This window comes from Perca fluviatilis, chromosome 8, assembly GCF_010015445.1.
Source record: "Perca fluviatilis chromosome 8, GENO_Pfluv_1.0, whole genome shotgun sequence".
NCBI lineage: Eukaryota > Metazoa > Chordata > Actinopteri > Perciformes > Percidae > Perca > Perca fluviatilis.
In genome coordinates this window covers 38,777,901-38,793,071 of record NC_053119.1, presented here as the reverse complement: position 1 = coordinate 38,793,071, position 15,171 = coordinate 38,777,901, and the positions used below count along the sequence as shown (strand labels likewise).

The 15,171-nt window shown below is 44.4% G+C and overlaps 1 protein-coding gene across 6 annotated transcripts in view; it reads left to right on the top strand.

The window, feature by feature from the left end:
- Positions 1-14,917, top strand: part of akap13 (A-kinase anchoring protein 13) — a 95,514-nt gene extending 80,597 nt beyond the window's left edge. For 4 of the 6 annotated variants that reach the window (XM_039810018.1, XM_039810020.1, XM_039810017.1 and 1 more), the window contains 8 exons: positions 1,143-1,213; positions 3,275-3,319; positions 4,339-4,389; positions 4,484-4,678; positions 4,768-5,049; positions 6,017-6,136; positions 6,271-6,490; positions 9,756-14,917. In XM_039810018.1, the coding sequence (XP_039665952.1) occupies positions 1,143-1,213; positions 3,275-3,319; positions 4,339-4,389; positions 4,484-4,678; positions 4,768-5,049; positions 6,017-6,136; positions 6,271-6,490; positions 9,756-9,814 (1,043 nt within the window). In that variant the 3' untranslated portion in view covers positions 9,815-14,917. The remainder of the gene's footprint in view (positions 1-1,142; positions 1,214-3,274; positions 3,320-4,338; positions 4,390-4,483; positions 4,679-4,767; positions 5,050-6,016; positions 6,137-6,270; positions 6,491-9,755) is intronic. The other 2 variants (XM_039810019.1, XM_039810021.1) reach the window with 2 other exon arrangements.
- Positions 14,918-15,171: the final 254 nt, after the last annotated feature.

Genomic DNA, 15,171 nt, shown 5'->3' with positions numbered 1-15,171 from the left:
CTCTGTCCTCCCTCTGTCCTCCCTCTGTCCCGACACGATCAACATGTTCTCCTCCCTCTGTCCTCCCTCTGTCCCGACACGATCAACATGTTCTCCCTCTGTCCTCCCTCTGTCCTCCCTCTGTCCTCCCTCTGTCCCGACACGATCAACATGTTCTCCTCCCTCTGTCCTCCCTCTGTCCTCCCTCTGTCCCGACACGATCAACATGTTCTCCTCCCTCTGTCCTCCCTCTGTCCTCCCTCTGTCCTCCCTCTGTCCCGACACGATCAACATGTTCTCCTCCCTCTGTCCTCCCTCTGTCCTCCCTCTGTCCTCCCTCTGTCCCGACACGATCAACATGTTCTCCTCCCTCTGTCCTCCCTCTGTCCTCCCTCTGTCCTCCCTCTGTCCAGACACGATCAACATGTTCTCCTCCCTCTGTCCTCCCTCTGTCCTCCCTCTGTCCCGACACAATCAACATGTTCTCCTCCCTCTGTCCTCCCTCTGTCCTCCCTCTGTCCCGACACGATCAACATGTTCTCCTCCCTCTGTCCTCCCTCTGTCCTCCCTCTGTCCTCCCTCTGTCCCGACATCGCCCAACATGTTCTCCTCCGTCTGTCCTCCCTCTGTCCCCCTCTGTCCCACATCAACATGTTCTCCTCCCCTGTCCTCCCTTCTCTCTGTCCTCCCTCTTCCCCGACACCAACATTTCTCCTCCCTGTCCTCCTCTGTCCTCCCTCTGTCCCACACGATCAACATGTTCTTCCCTCTGTCCTCCCTCTGTCCTCCCTCTGTCCCGACACGCTCAACATGTTCTCTCCTCCCTCTGTCCTCCCTCTGTCCTCCCTCTGTCCCGACACGCTCAACATGTTCTCCTCCCTCTGTCCTCCCTCTGTCCCGACACGCTCAACATGTTCTCCTCCCTCTGTCCTCCCTCTGTCCTCCCTCTGTCCCGACACGCTCAACATGTTCTCCTCCCTCTGTCCTCCCTCTGTCCTCCCTCTGTCCTCCCTCTGTCCCGACACGCTCAACATGTTCTCCTCCCTCTGTCCTCCCTCTGTCCCGACATGATCAACATGTTCTCCTCCCTCTGTCCCGACACGATCAACATGTTCTCCTCCCTTCTGTGATGCTGATCCAGATCTTTTATTCTCTGTCCTCAGACGGAGAGAAGGAAGAGGGGGATGAATCGCTGGACCTCCGCAGGACGGAGTCAGACAGCGTGTTGAAAAAGGTGTGTGTGTGTGTGTGTGTGTGTGTGTGTGTGTGTGTGTGTGTGTGTGTGTGTGTGTGTGTGTGTGTGTGTGTGTGTGTGTGTGTGTGTGTGTGTGTGTGTGTGTGTGTGTGTGTGTGTGTGTGTGTGTGTGTGTGACACATGTACACACTTGCAGTGGTATCACTCTGAAGACACAGCACAGATGTGTAGTACTACAGACTGTGTCAAAGTGATGAGATAATAACTCATAAAGGTACACTTGAGTACTGTTACCTAAGAACACTTTTGAGGTATTTCCATGTTCTGCTACTTTATACTTGTACATACTACAGAGACAGAGAGACACAGACAGGCAGAAACACAGAGACACAGAAAGAGACAGAGAGAGACAGAGACAGCTCCCTCACCTCACAGCCCCCAGAACTTCAGGACACCCCCCAAACCACCCGGCCCAACCAAATCATCTGCAGACAAAAACAGAAATGCATCACCTATTGGAAAGACACCGCAGAATGGACTGTTACCTAGCCCTAAACCCAGAGTACACAGTAGCTGAATACTGGAGCACCATACGGGACCACAGACTCAGAAAGACCCTGAGCAGGTCCAGGCTGAGTGGACACAGTCTGGCTGCCGCAGACCGACCTGGCTGCCTCGAGAAGACCGGGCTGTGTCAGCTCTGTCCACAGAGACAGGTGGAGACGGAGCAACACTCCCCGCTTCAATGTAGCGCATACACTGACATCAGAACTCAGTTCTTTACCAAAATGAAATGTAAACTCCCAGATTTTGATAGACTCTCTGACCAGACAAAAATGCACCATCTACTTGGGGAACATAGTGCGAGCGCTGTAGAAGCAGCGAGATATGTGAGTGCATGTCACAGCCTGAGAGACAAGCAGCACAACACCACGGAATAATGTCTGTAGTTCATCTCTCAGTCTTCTTCTTTAGTCCTCTACTTCATGGGGTTTTCATGTTTTTGTTCGTTTGTTTGCTCTTGCCTTTCTTTTCTTTCTTACATTTGACACTAGCGATTCTACTGAATGGTGATATACTGTTGTTGCTTTCATGTTTTTAAATGTATATATTTTAGTTACTCAATGCATTCTACGTATGTATTTCTTCTCACATTATTATCCTTGATGCTTTGGCAATATTGTTATTTCTGACATCCATGCTAATAAAGCAGTTTGAATTGAAATTGAATTGACACAGAGACACAGACACAGAGACACAGAGAAACAGACACAGAGACACAGACACAGACACAGAGACAGACACACAGAGACCCAGAGACACAGACAAAGAGACACAGAGACACAGAGACACAGAGACAGAGAAACAGACACAGAGACACAGACACAGAGACACAGACGCAGACACAGAGACAGACACACAGAGACCCAGAGACACAGACAAAGAGACACAGAGACACAGAGAAACAGACACAGAGACACAGACACAGAGACACAGAGAAACAGACACAGAGACACAGACACAGAGACACAGACACAGAGACACAGACACAACAGAGACACAGAGACACAGACACAGAGAAACAGACACAGAGAAACAGACACAGAGAAACAGACACAGAGACACAGACACAGACACAGACACAGACACAGAGAAACAGACACAGAGACACAGACACAGAGACACAGAGACACAGACACAGACACAGACACAGAGACAGACACACAGAGACCCAGAGACACAGACAAAGAGACACAGAGAAACAGACACAGAGACACAGACAGACACAGAGACACAGACACAGAGACAGAGACAGTGTTGTGTTCTACCTCCATATGTCTGCTGTATTCTACCACCAGGTGGCACTGTTGTAAAGCAGGTATGAGTTGAGACTGTGAATGCAGAGAGTTGGAGAGTAAAGATGGCCCCTACTGAATGTACCGCGTACGCCTGCCCATAAGAACTGTTGTAATATTGTAAATGCTTCCTGTTGAAGTAAATGACACTTTTCTTTTGTGTGTGTGTGTGTGTGTGTGTGTGTGTGTGTGTGTGTGTGTGTGTGTGTGTGTGTGTGTGTGTGTGTGTGTGTGTGTCTCTCAGGGAGGCACTGCCAGCCTACAGATGTTGCTGAAGAGAAACACGGAGGTGAGTACGGCCTGCCTCTGACGCGGTGCCTCTGAGTGGCCGTCCTGTGATCATGCGTGTGTTACCGAGCATAGCTCCACGTGACCCCAGCCGCCGTAGGTAGAGTAGGTGGTAGCTCGGGACGGTTTTCATTTAAAGGCTGGTTCAGATCTACAAAGATATGCTCTCAATCCTCACTACTCTTCATACGGAACGTGTCCCTGTAACTGTCTGAATCCTCTCGCTCCACATTTTAGCGCTGCTACTGTGTTTGGTCTAAATTACCCAGCAGGCATTGTCACACGAGTGCTGAAAAGCTGTGCATTATATCATGTCAGAAAACAACACAGGAGACTTAAATATCATTTTAACCTGTCCACATTAAATGTTTGCTCACACTGTCGTAACTGACTGTAATGTGATTGGTTACTGACACCTGGCTGGAATGTGATTGGTTACTGACACCTGGCTGGAATGTGATTGGTTACTGACACCTGACTGTAATGTTATGGTTACTGACACCTGGCTGTAACGTGATTGGTTACTGACACCTGACTGTAACGTGATTGGTTACTGACACCTGACTGTAACGTTATGGTTACTGACACCTAACTGTAATGTGATTGGTTACTGACACCTGGCTGTAACGTGATTGGTTACTGACACCTGACTGTAACGTGATTGGTTACTGATACCTGGCTGTAATGTGATTGGTTACTGACACCTGGCTGTAATGTGATTGGTTACTGACACCTGGCTGTAATGTGATTGGTTACTGACACCTGACTGTAATGTTATGGTTACTGACACCTGGCTGTAATGTGATTGGTTACTGACACCTGACTGTAATGTTATGGTTACTGACACCTGACTGTAATGTGATTGGTTACTGACACCTGGCTGTAATGTGATTGGTTACTGACACCTGACTGTAATGTGATTGGTTACTGACACCTGACTGTAATGTGATTGGTTACTGACACCTGGCTGTAACGTGATTGGTTACTGACACCTGACTGTGTGATCCTGTGTAACTCCAGCAGGTGCTGCACAGTGTGACACATCTTCACGAGCTGCTGATTGCACTACAGGTACAGTGACCCCCCCCAGGACAGTGACTCCATACACCGCAGAGCGTCTTTCCCCTGTAATCACACACCTCCCCCCCCCTCTCTCTGCCTCTAGGCCGTGGTGCTCCAGCAGGACTCGTTCATCGAGGACCAGCGGCAGAACCTCAGCGACCGGCTCGCCGCCACATCCTCCAGACACTCGTCCTCTTCCTCGCTGTCGTCCACGTCCTCGTCCCGCCCCTCCTCACTCATCGAGCAGGAGAAACACAGAAGTCTGGAGAGACAGCGACAGGAGGCGGCCACTCTGCAGGTTCACTTCCCATAATGCTTTGAGCCCTTTTTATTAAATGTATTTGTTTTAATCCAGTACCACGCTCAATACATGGTGGTTTGTTTCAGAAACAGCAGGCGGCTCATCAGGAGGAGAAGAGGAGGAGGGAGAAGGCGTGGGAGTTGAAGGAGAAGAGTCTGGCCGAGCGGGAGGAGAGGCTGAGGCTGGAGGAGGAGCAGACCAAGGAGAGGCGTCGCCAGCTGACCGAGGAGGGAGAGCTGCTGCTCAGGAAGAAAGAGGAGTACCAGGCAGAGCTGGAGAGGCTGAAGGAGGCCCAGAGGACGCTGGAGAGCGAGCAGGAGGCTCTGAGGAGAGACGCTCAGAGATTGGAGGCCATGAACACAGACCAGGTCAGAGTCCGCTGATGATGCAGGACGGTTAGCCCAGGGCTGCAGTCACACGCCAACGTAGCTTAAAGAGCTAACAGGAACCGCTTCCAGCAGCTCTGACCAGTGTACAGACCACTCCTATGAAAGATAAAGTGTTACTTCTAGGTCAGTGTAACGCTTATCAGTTCAATTTTCTAAGCACAAATATTCCTCTACTTTGCGGAATATGCAGGTCATTAACTGCATATGGACCGAAAAGAAAAACTGATAGACTTTGGGGTCAGAGGTGCTTGCAACTGATGGTTTTGAGTGGGGGGGCGGGGCGTAGCTAGGCAGAACGAGGGAGAGAATACAATTGCATTATTGAATAATTGGAGCCCAGACGCAAATTTTGTAATTTTCTAAATTTCTGATCCCCTGAATAAAAAACAGAAAATTGGAAAAACTGGTTAAAGATCCAGTTTTTTAATTTGTCAAGGCGGAAAAAAATGAAAAATTGGATATTGGAACCCATTTTTCTGTTTTTCCGAATGTCCGTTTTTGCTTAGAAAATTGAACTGATAAGCGTTACACTGACCCTTCTAGCCCTTTGTCCCCAGTTGGAGGTTTTATAGAACTGACGATTGTGAGAATTAATTGGTAGAATGGTCTGTGTTTAGATGTAGATATTGCCCAACTATTACTATATATGTTAAAAAGTATAGGTGTTGAGGAATGGATACAATGATATGGTGAGGTACTCCATAATAATAACTCATGCGATGGTTGGTTTGACATGTTGGTTTTGTAATGTTAGCTCCTGGCCTGAACCGTCCTCTAACGTTACCCCACCCAAACTGAACCTTTGCCCTCCGGAGGGAGAGCAACTGTCGACGTGCCAGATGTTGAAAAAGTCAAGCGGAATCGTTTCAAAAGTGAAATCTAATTTGGCGAACGTCTGCGGACCGATTGAGCTCACGTCTCTGGTGTCTCTATGCGTCATTTACAGTCGGAGCAGCTTCAGAGGTACCAGCGCACGCCCTCCACCACCTCTGAAGACTCCATAAGGTTCCACAGCTCCGGATCTCTGGATCTAGATTCAAAAGAAGCAGCAGAACAGCCAAAAGGGGTAAAATAAAGTCCTCCAAGTTCCAAACGTATAAAAAGAGAACCGAGCAGCGTGTTAGTTTTAGTTTAGGCGGCTGCTACATGAGTCATAGAACACCTTAAAAGCAGTCTCCTTTTTCTGGACGTGTACTACAGGTGGAGGTCTCGTCCTCGGCCCCGAGCAGAGAACCTTTCCTCCGCATCGGATCCAAGAGGATGGGCAAAAGCTTTAACCCCTTCTCCTCTACCTCGTCCTCCAAGCCCCAGGGAGCAGAGAAGGAGTCCCAGCTCCCCAGCAAACTACTCCAGCTGTCTAAAACCAAGGAGAAGAAAGACAAGAGGAACAAGAAGGGCAAAGGAGAGCAGACACAGACAGGTAGGATGAACCAAACTAACCTGAAATAGGCTCTTTCTCTTGTTTTCTCACCTGGAATATACTCTATCTGTATATTAGGGGAAGACTCCCTCTGCTTCTTGAGCTTATCATCTCGTATCTATGCTCACTTGCCGTTAATGTTACATAAGGGATACTTTCGGGAGGTGTCTTCCTGCGGTGAGTTAGTCGGGCTGATACCATGTTTTTGTGTCTGTGTCTCTGGCTCCACCCACCGCTCCTCTAAAACTCACTGATTGACATGCTTTATCTCGTTTGTGACACATGGAAGTGTAAAAAACCAACTGCTAAGTAGTTGGGACGGCCTCTAGCTCACCCAGTAGAGTGTGCGCCAGTGTTGGGCAAGTTACTTCCAAAATGTAATACATTTTTTACACATTGTTTACTAGTTACTGTCATTTGAGAGTAATTAGTTATATTACAATATTACGGTCTCTGAATTGTAATGCTTCACACTACTTTTGCGTTACTTTTGAGTTGCTTTCACCAAAATAAAAGTGGAATTATGACTTGGCAGGTCAACAAAGTCTCATCTTTATCCACTATATATACATCATTTATTTATATATAATATTTTGTATTATTAATCTGAATCTGCAAAGTAACTAAAGCTATAAAATAAATAGTTAAGTAAAACGTACAATAGCCTACTTGACTCTGAATTGTTGTGGACTAGATGTAGCTTAATAAGTAGGAGAAAATGAAAATACTCAATTAAAAGCACCTTACAATTGGATCGAAGTAGCCGACGCTAGGCTATAGTTACTTTCCACCGCTGATAACATGGAATGATATTACGCGTAGCAAGACTAAACATTAATTCCAGACATGTTGTTATCTGTCAGTTGCTCGGGCACGTGGCTGTCGGCACTGACAGGACACAGATGTCCCTGGCCTTCCGTCTCTGGTTCTGGTTCTGACCACGGGAACGCTAACGGGACAGCTCGCTTCAACGCAGCGTAATAACTAGAGATGCTCCGATACCGCCTAAAACGCTGGTATCAGTATCGTGAAGTACTGGAGTTCATGCACCGATCCGATACCACGTAATAAAGCCCTGAAGAAAATCTATATTAAAGTAGTTTATTTATGATCTTTTTCCGTTATAACTGACCGTCAAACTGGAGAATAAAAGAATGTTCTGGGGCGTTCATTGTTTGTGTTTGTTCATGTTTCACAAAGAGTTTAACCTGAGCCAGACAGACAACAGAGATAGAAATCATATCCCATCCATACAGAGATAGTAGTATACAGCTGTTATACATCATATCACATCCATACAGGGATAGTAATATACAGTTGTTATACATCATATCACATCCATACAGGGAGAGTAGTATACAGTTGTTATATATCATATCACATCCATACAGGGAGAGTAGTATACAGCTGTTATACATCATATCACATCCATACAGGGATAGTAATATACAGCTGTTATACATCATATCACATCCATACAGGGATAGTAGTATACAGCTGTTATACATCATATCACATCCATACAGGGATAGTAGTATACAGCTGTTATACATCATATCACATCCATACAGGGAGAGTAGTATACAGCTGTTATACATCATATCACATCCATACAGGGATAGTAGTATACAGCTGTTATACATCATATCACATCCATACAGGGATAGTAGTATACAGCTGTTATACATCATATCACATCCATACAGGGAGAGTAGTATACAGCTGTTATACATCATATCACATCCATACAGGGATAGTAGTATACAGCTGTTATACATCATATCACATCCATACAGGGATAGTAATATACAGCTGTTATACATCATATCACATCCATACAGGGATAGTAGTATACAGCTGTTATACATCATATCACATCCATACAGGGATAGTAGTATACAGCTGTTATACATCATATCACATCCATACAGGGATAGTAATATACAGCTGTTATACATCATATCACATCCATACAGGGAGAGTAGTATACAGCTGTTATACATCATATCACATCCATACAGGGAGAGTAGTATACAGTTGTTATACATCATATCACATCCATACAGGGAGAGTAGTATACAGTTGTTATACATCATATCACATCCATACAGGGAGAGTAGTATACAGTTGTTATACATCATATCACATCCATACAGGGATAGTAGTATACAGTTGTTATACATCATATCCCATCCATACAGGGAGAGTAGTATACAGTTGTTATACATCATATCACATCCATACAGGGATAGTAGTATACAGCTGTTATACATCATATCACATCCATACAGGGAGAGTAGTATACAGTTGTTATACATCATATCACATCCATACAGGGATAGTAATATACAGTTGTTATACATCATATCACATCCATACAGGGATAGTAGTATACAGTTGTTATATATCATATCACATCCATACAGGGATAGTAGTATACAGTTGTTATACATCATATCACATCCATACAGGGATAGTAGTATACAGCTGTTATACATCATATCACATCCATACAGGGATAGTAGTATACAGTTGTTATACATCATATCCCATCCATACAGGGAGAGTAGTATACAGTTGTTATACATCATATCCCATCCATACAGGGATAGTAGTATATAATTGTTAAAACATAATAAAATATATGACACACTGGTATCGGCCGATATGCAAGTTCAGGTATCGAATCGGTGTCAGGAAGCAAAAAATGGTATCGGGCCATCTTTAGTAATAACTCCTGAAAATAATGTCCATGTTGCAAATATATCCGTCCCTGCAGTCATTTCAACCACGAATCCAGCAACAGGGAAAAACTCGCGGACCTTTTTTTTCTGTGCCGAAATGTTTCGCGGTGTTGGCGAAATTCTTAAAAAAACAAACGCCACTAAATGTTGCGTTAAAATGCGCTGTAACTCGCATTACTGAGATTTTAAAACGGGTATAATATTACCGACATTTTATCAGCAATGCGTTATATTACTGCGTTACAGCAAAAACGAACACATTACTGTAATTGCGTTACTTTTGTAACGTGTTACCCCCAACGCTGGTGTGCACCCCATGTAAGCGGAGTCCTTGGCGGCGGCCCGGGTTCGAATTTGACCCGCGGCCCTGTGGTGCACATCGTCCCCACTATCCTGTCGTGACGTTATCCTAGCAATTAAAGGCCATTAAAGGAACAAAGTAATCTTAAATAGTTTACAGCAGGTTATGTGCCCGACTGTTTCTTGGCCAGATTGTTACTCGTGTCTTCGTGTCTCTGTAGAAAGCAACGTTGCAGTGATGTCGGACCCTCGCAATGATGGAGACATCTTCTTCTGCTGAGGACCTGGACGATGCACATGTGCACTTGTAACTTTCCCGAGGAACCAGACAACCGGCCGAGCAGCAAACGGGACCCCTGACTCTCTATTTGGATGTACTGTAAAATGCCCACGTGTCTCTGCTGACTGACTGGCCTCTGGACGCTGTCCCTGCCTTCCTGCCACACAGAAACGGGCCGCGTCCTCCTCCCAGAGACACACCGGGTGAAGGGTCAGTGTTGAGACGATGATTCAATCAGGAGAAGAAGACTTTCCCTGCGAGCTTCCGTGTGTTTAGAGATGGAAAGCCGAGCAGAATCGGCCGAGCCGCGTGTCCGATCCCGTGTCAAAGTCAAATCTCCTCAAGACTTTACACTGTAGCTTTAACACCAACCAATAATGAGTGCCTTTTTCTTTCTAGCTGTGCTGACGCTAACTTTGAATGCTTGTGGTGCTGGTGACTCCTCAGTTTCAGTTAGCAACTCGAGGAACTTTTAATTTAATGTGTGATGTTTGCTTTATAACTTTTTTTATCAGTCAAGCTGTCAAACAGGACGGGACATGAGGGAGTAACAGACGGCACACCGCGTGGCGTGTGTAACAGTTGGCAAACCGCCGCGTCTCAGTGGCCACACTGTGTGCTGAGGTCAGCGTTTGAGGCCACAGAACTCCAGACGCAACCAGTCAGCGCCAGGCCAGTCCCCAGAGACATGTCTGAATCTGGAGAGAGGTCAGGGCACGGGTCTCTGAGACAGTCTCTGCTCAGTGGAACGAAGGTGGTCCTAGCAGACGTTTTTTATCTCCTAGAAATTCATTATTTTTTGGTTGCGGGTCATCCGAGTCAGCATCGAGCTCCGCAGAAGAATCCGCGATCATCTTTAATTCGTCTTCCAGTGGAACAATCACCGCTGCTCAACAGGATCAGGATACAAAGATATCTGAGCCTGCACTGTATATTCATGAGAGAGTGATGCTTCTTATTAAGGCTCTGTCATGTCCTAATCATTTCATCATACGTCTTTTAGTAATTTGGTACCAATTACAGTTAAATAGGAACATTCTGGAAAGATAAGCTCCATTTAAACCCAAGTATATCTCCATTAATTACTGCAAACTTTATTCTTAATATACATATGTTGAACTGTTATATACTGAGCCCCCAAGGTCCTGAAAGATGTAATTCTTTGAAATCTCAAATGCTCAAAATGTGTGTGTGTGTGTGTGTGTGTGTGTGTGTGTGTGTGTGTGTGTGTGTGTGTGTGTGTGTGTGTGTGTGTGTGTGTGTGTGTGTGTGTGTGTGTGTGTGTGTGTGTGTCAGGACTTTGGGGGCTCCGTATGTATGCTTGCTTCAACGTTTCACATACGTTCACGTTTTCGCGAATAGAAGTGTACCAACTGAACTAAATTAGTACGACACCGTTCTTTGTAGTTACGTTATTTTTTTTGGAAATTAGGAAATGATTTGGAAATGACAGAATTGTAAAAGCAAACCTCACCCATGAGCGCAGCAGTACAGTGTAGTTATGTCGCAGTGGGGCTGGGTCACAATTCAGTATTATTAGATTTACAGGATTTATATTGAGAGGATATGATCATCTCATGTTATTGCTTCTGTGGTCAAAATGAATCCTCCAGGCCCATTAGAATGAACAAACAAACAACCTGAGTTAATAGTCTGAACATTTGAACATCGGTTTACTGAGCTCTACTTTTTTTTTTCTTCTTGTCATCGGAAACATCAGTTGACAGAACAATATCTCCCCTCTTCAGGATCCCTTTAGTAGCTCTTCTTTTGACCACGTTGCACATTGTCTTCATCAGCAGACTGAAATCACTGTCCGTGTTCCAACTCGCCGTGATTCGGAGCACTTCTTGGCTTAACAACCAATATTGATGACAATCAATTTGGATTATTTTACATATATTTGCCTCTATGACTTATGTTGATAGTTGGAACAAAAATATGTATTACCCGGCGTCTTTAAATGAGACAATCAAAAATCAGAGATGACATTCTACATTGTGAAAAAAGTCATATAAGAAAAACTACTGTTTACTTGTTGGGTTTGTAAAGTGCTGCTTGTCACATCGATCAATACCAATCATTGCAGACAGAAAGAGAGTCATGAACGGTTGATGATAATAATAATAATAATAATGATAATAATATTAATAATACTGAAGATTGTCAGATAGTGGCTGGAGATTTTATTCCGCTCAGTGGAAGAGAGACGCAGAGACGGGCCTTTATTTCCACCACCCCCCCCCCCATCGTCTTCATGTCATGTTTGCTGTTGTTCAACTCTTCCTCTGTCTGTTTTCCTTCTTCTTCCCTCTAACCTGAACGCTTCAGGAGGCAAGTGGCTAAAACCTCACTCCCTTCCCCGAAGGTCTTTTATTTTGAAATATAGAATCAATCACCGTGACTCTGAGAGAACAGTACCCATGGAATAATGTTGTGGAAGTACACATTACATTGAAGTTGCCGTGTACGTATGCAGTAGTGCAGTATGTTTACTGTTTATTTATTTATCGTTTGCTGTGATTTTCATTATTTGAGAATGTACAGCGTAACAAAGCCCAGTCTGATCTCGAGTCAGACTTGTGATGGAGGAAACAGTCCTGGACGAACTGAATTAATGACGTGTGAATCAGATTTTTACAACAGATGGCTGTTCAATTTGATTGGCTAGACGATTAGTGAGTGCATTGGATCCCGAGTGGACAAAGGATGACGACCATGTTAAACTAGATACTATACCTCCTCTGCACTGTACTGCATATGGCCCTGTTCCTCTGAATGCATCTGAACTCAGTAGCTGTTAAAAAGCCAACCCTTCCCCTTCATCCAAATATTGTTTCTTTTCATATTCTCGTCCCCTCTCCAGCCCCGCTGCTGTGATAACACACCAACACACAGTGGATGACCTGAAGCTCTGATTCATCATCTCTTACACATCCGCACATCAGATCTGCTCCACATTGATTTTCTCCTCGTGTTCTCGGCAGCAGTCTGAAGAAAGATATTTCAGCCCACAGGGTCATTTCCCGCCTTGCTGCTGAGAGGAGCAGATTTCTACTGAAACAGAGTACAGTCACTGATGTTTCCTTCTCTCCTCTCCTCCTCTCCTTGTGTCCTCTCCCCCCTCTCTCGCTCTCTCTCTCTCCGCTGTGTGTGATTATTAGCAGTGGTTGGTCTTCCTCAGTCCTTTGGTCTTCTGATTCAGAATTGGAAAACAGTCTTCCAGGTTCCTGCAGATTCACATGTTAAAAGGCAATATATTTCAAAATAAGTGCAATATATTTCTACAGTATCACACCACGTTAATATAATGTGTTGGCGAGACGTGCCTTAAAAGTTTTTTTTTGTACAACAACCTACAGTCGGGGGTCTCTCATTAATACGCCACTTCCCACGCACAGGGGTCAGGTTTCCCCACGCTGTGTGCGAGAACAGGCCGAAATTATAATTCAATTTTGCAGGAATTCACCAGCGTCTCAGAAGTTTTTAGCTTTTTTCCCCGCCCGTCGTCATGATTCACCCTAACGAAAGAACAACTGCCAGGGTCATTAACATACTGATCAGCATTCAGGAGGTGCTTTGCATTGACTCTTTATGGTTAAAAACGGGCGTGCACAGGGCGGGATGAGAGGCTGATTCACGTACGCACACTTTTGGGTAATCTGTGATTTATAAAAGGAACATTGCTTACAGATGTGTGTACGCACGGCTTTATAAATCAGAATTTTTTTTTTGGCATACGCCTTTTTGGGCTTTTGGCCGTAAGTACACTTTTAGTAAGGATCCTACGCACAGTTTTTAAGTCCAAAGGGAGAGAAAGGTATTTTATATTTTGGTTTGAGGATGGTGCCCCCTGTATTAATTATTAACCAGTCAAAGTGACTCAGTGACTTCATTCATCACTTCATTCATCATTGTATTTGCAACGACTATCATTGTTCCATCGTCAGCTGGCAGGACGCAGCGCGAGCCTCAGGCCGACTTTAGCTTCCTAGCTAATGTCTGTCCTCTACGGACATGTCTTATGTCTCACAGACATCCAGCAGAGAAAACAGGGCTGCTGACAAGAGAGCCTGGAAGACTTAGAGAGCTAATCAGTTTTACTCAGTTGACATGAAATCATGTAGTCCTTATTCTTAAACACCACTGCCAACAAAAACCACTGTCTGTCCTCAGCTTTAAGCTCCATTTAGCAGCAGCAGCCAGTTTCAAAGCTGGATATGGTGTCCTGGCTAAAGGAGCACTTTGTGATAGATTGTCGTCTTCCTTTTAGTGATCCAAATATTAAGAATACATGTAAAAAATCACTTTGGTGTGCAGATTGTGAGTTCAGTTGGACTGAAGATTGAGGCTGGCATGTGCAAGCAGTAGATAACATGTTATAATGTATCTTTGCGAACACTGTTCTACATTTCAAGCTAAAGGCACTAGGGATGAGTTCTGTTTCCAGAGTAGAAATCCCAGCAGCACTGCCACCCCCCCCCACCCCTACCACCACCACCCCCCACCCCTCTCTCTCTGATCCAGATATCCTTCAGTGGGTTTCAGTGTCCCTGAGTGGTTTATTCTTCTGTGTCCAGTCAGAGGAGGTATATGTCGGGCTGTTCTCCATTGGTTCTCCTTGTACACCTATACAGCTCAGTTCACAATCTGCAGCTTTTGGATGTCGGAAACAAAATAAGCTAAATGACAGAAACGGTGTTTGATCATAGAACATGGTGGTGGTTTGGGGCTCCACGGTGTTTCCCACTCAGCGTGCACCAGACTGCTACTAAAACCACTCATACGGACTTTTACTAACTCACATTAGACCTTACAGTTTTTGAACTGTAAGCTTTTTTTAAATGTATTTGTACTGTAAACAAAAAGGTACAAAGTTTATTTTTCGCATTTTGTGTACAAAGAAAAAAAAGGGCAACACAATACATTTTGTAAATATGTTTTATGTACAAATCTGAACTTCCAAAGTACTGATAATTGTGGATTTTGTTTAGTTGGATGATTGTTTTTTTTTAATAAATAACAAAGGTTTATTTATCTGTCCTCTAAATGTAAAGTCTTCTTCTCTCTTCAATAAATAACCGTGCCGTTTGTCACGCAACACGTCTGTGGTTCCTTTAATGATTTTGAATATCACTATGACGTTTCTATTTCTCAATCCATTTCATATGCAGAAAGTCATAAAAAGTCATGGTATATTTATGTCAAAAAGTCTTGGTACAGTGTGTGGAAAAAAAGTCATAAAACATTATAGTATAGTATGTCAAAAAAATGTATTAAAGTAATAGCATAAAATGTTTAAAATATCATAAAAAAGTCAATAGTATAGTACTTCCAAAAATATAAAAAAGTCATAC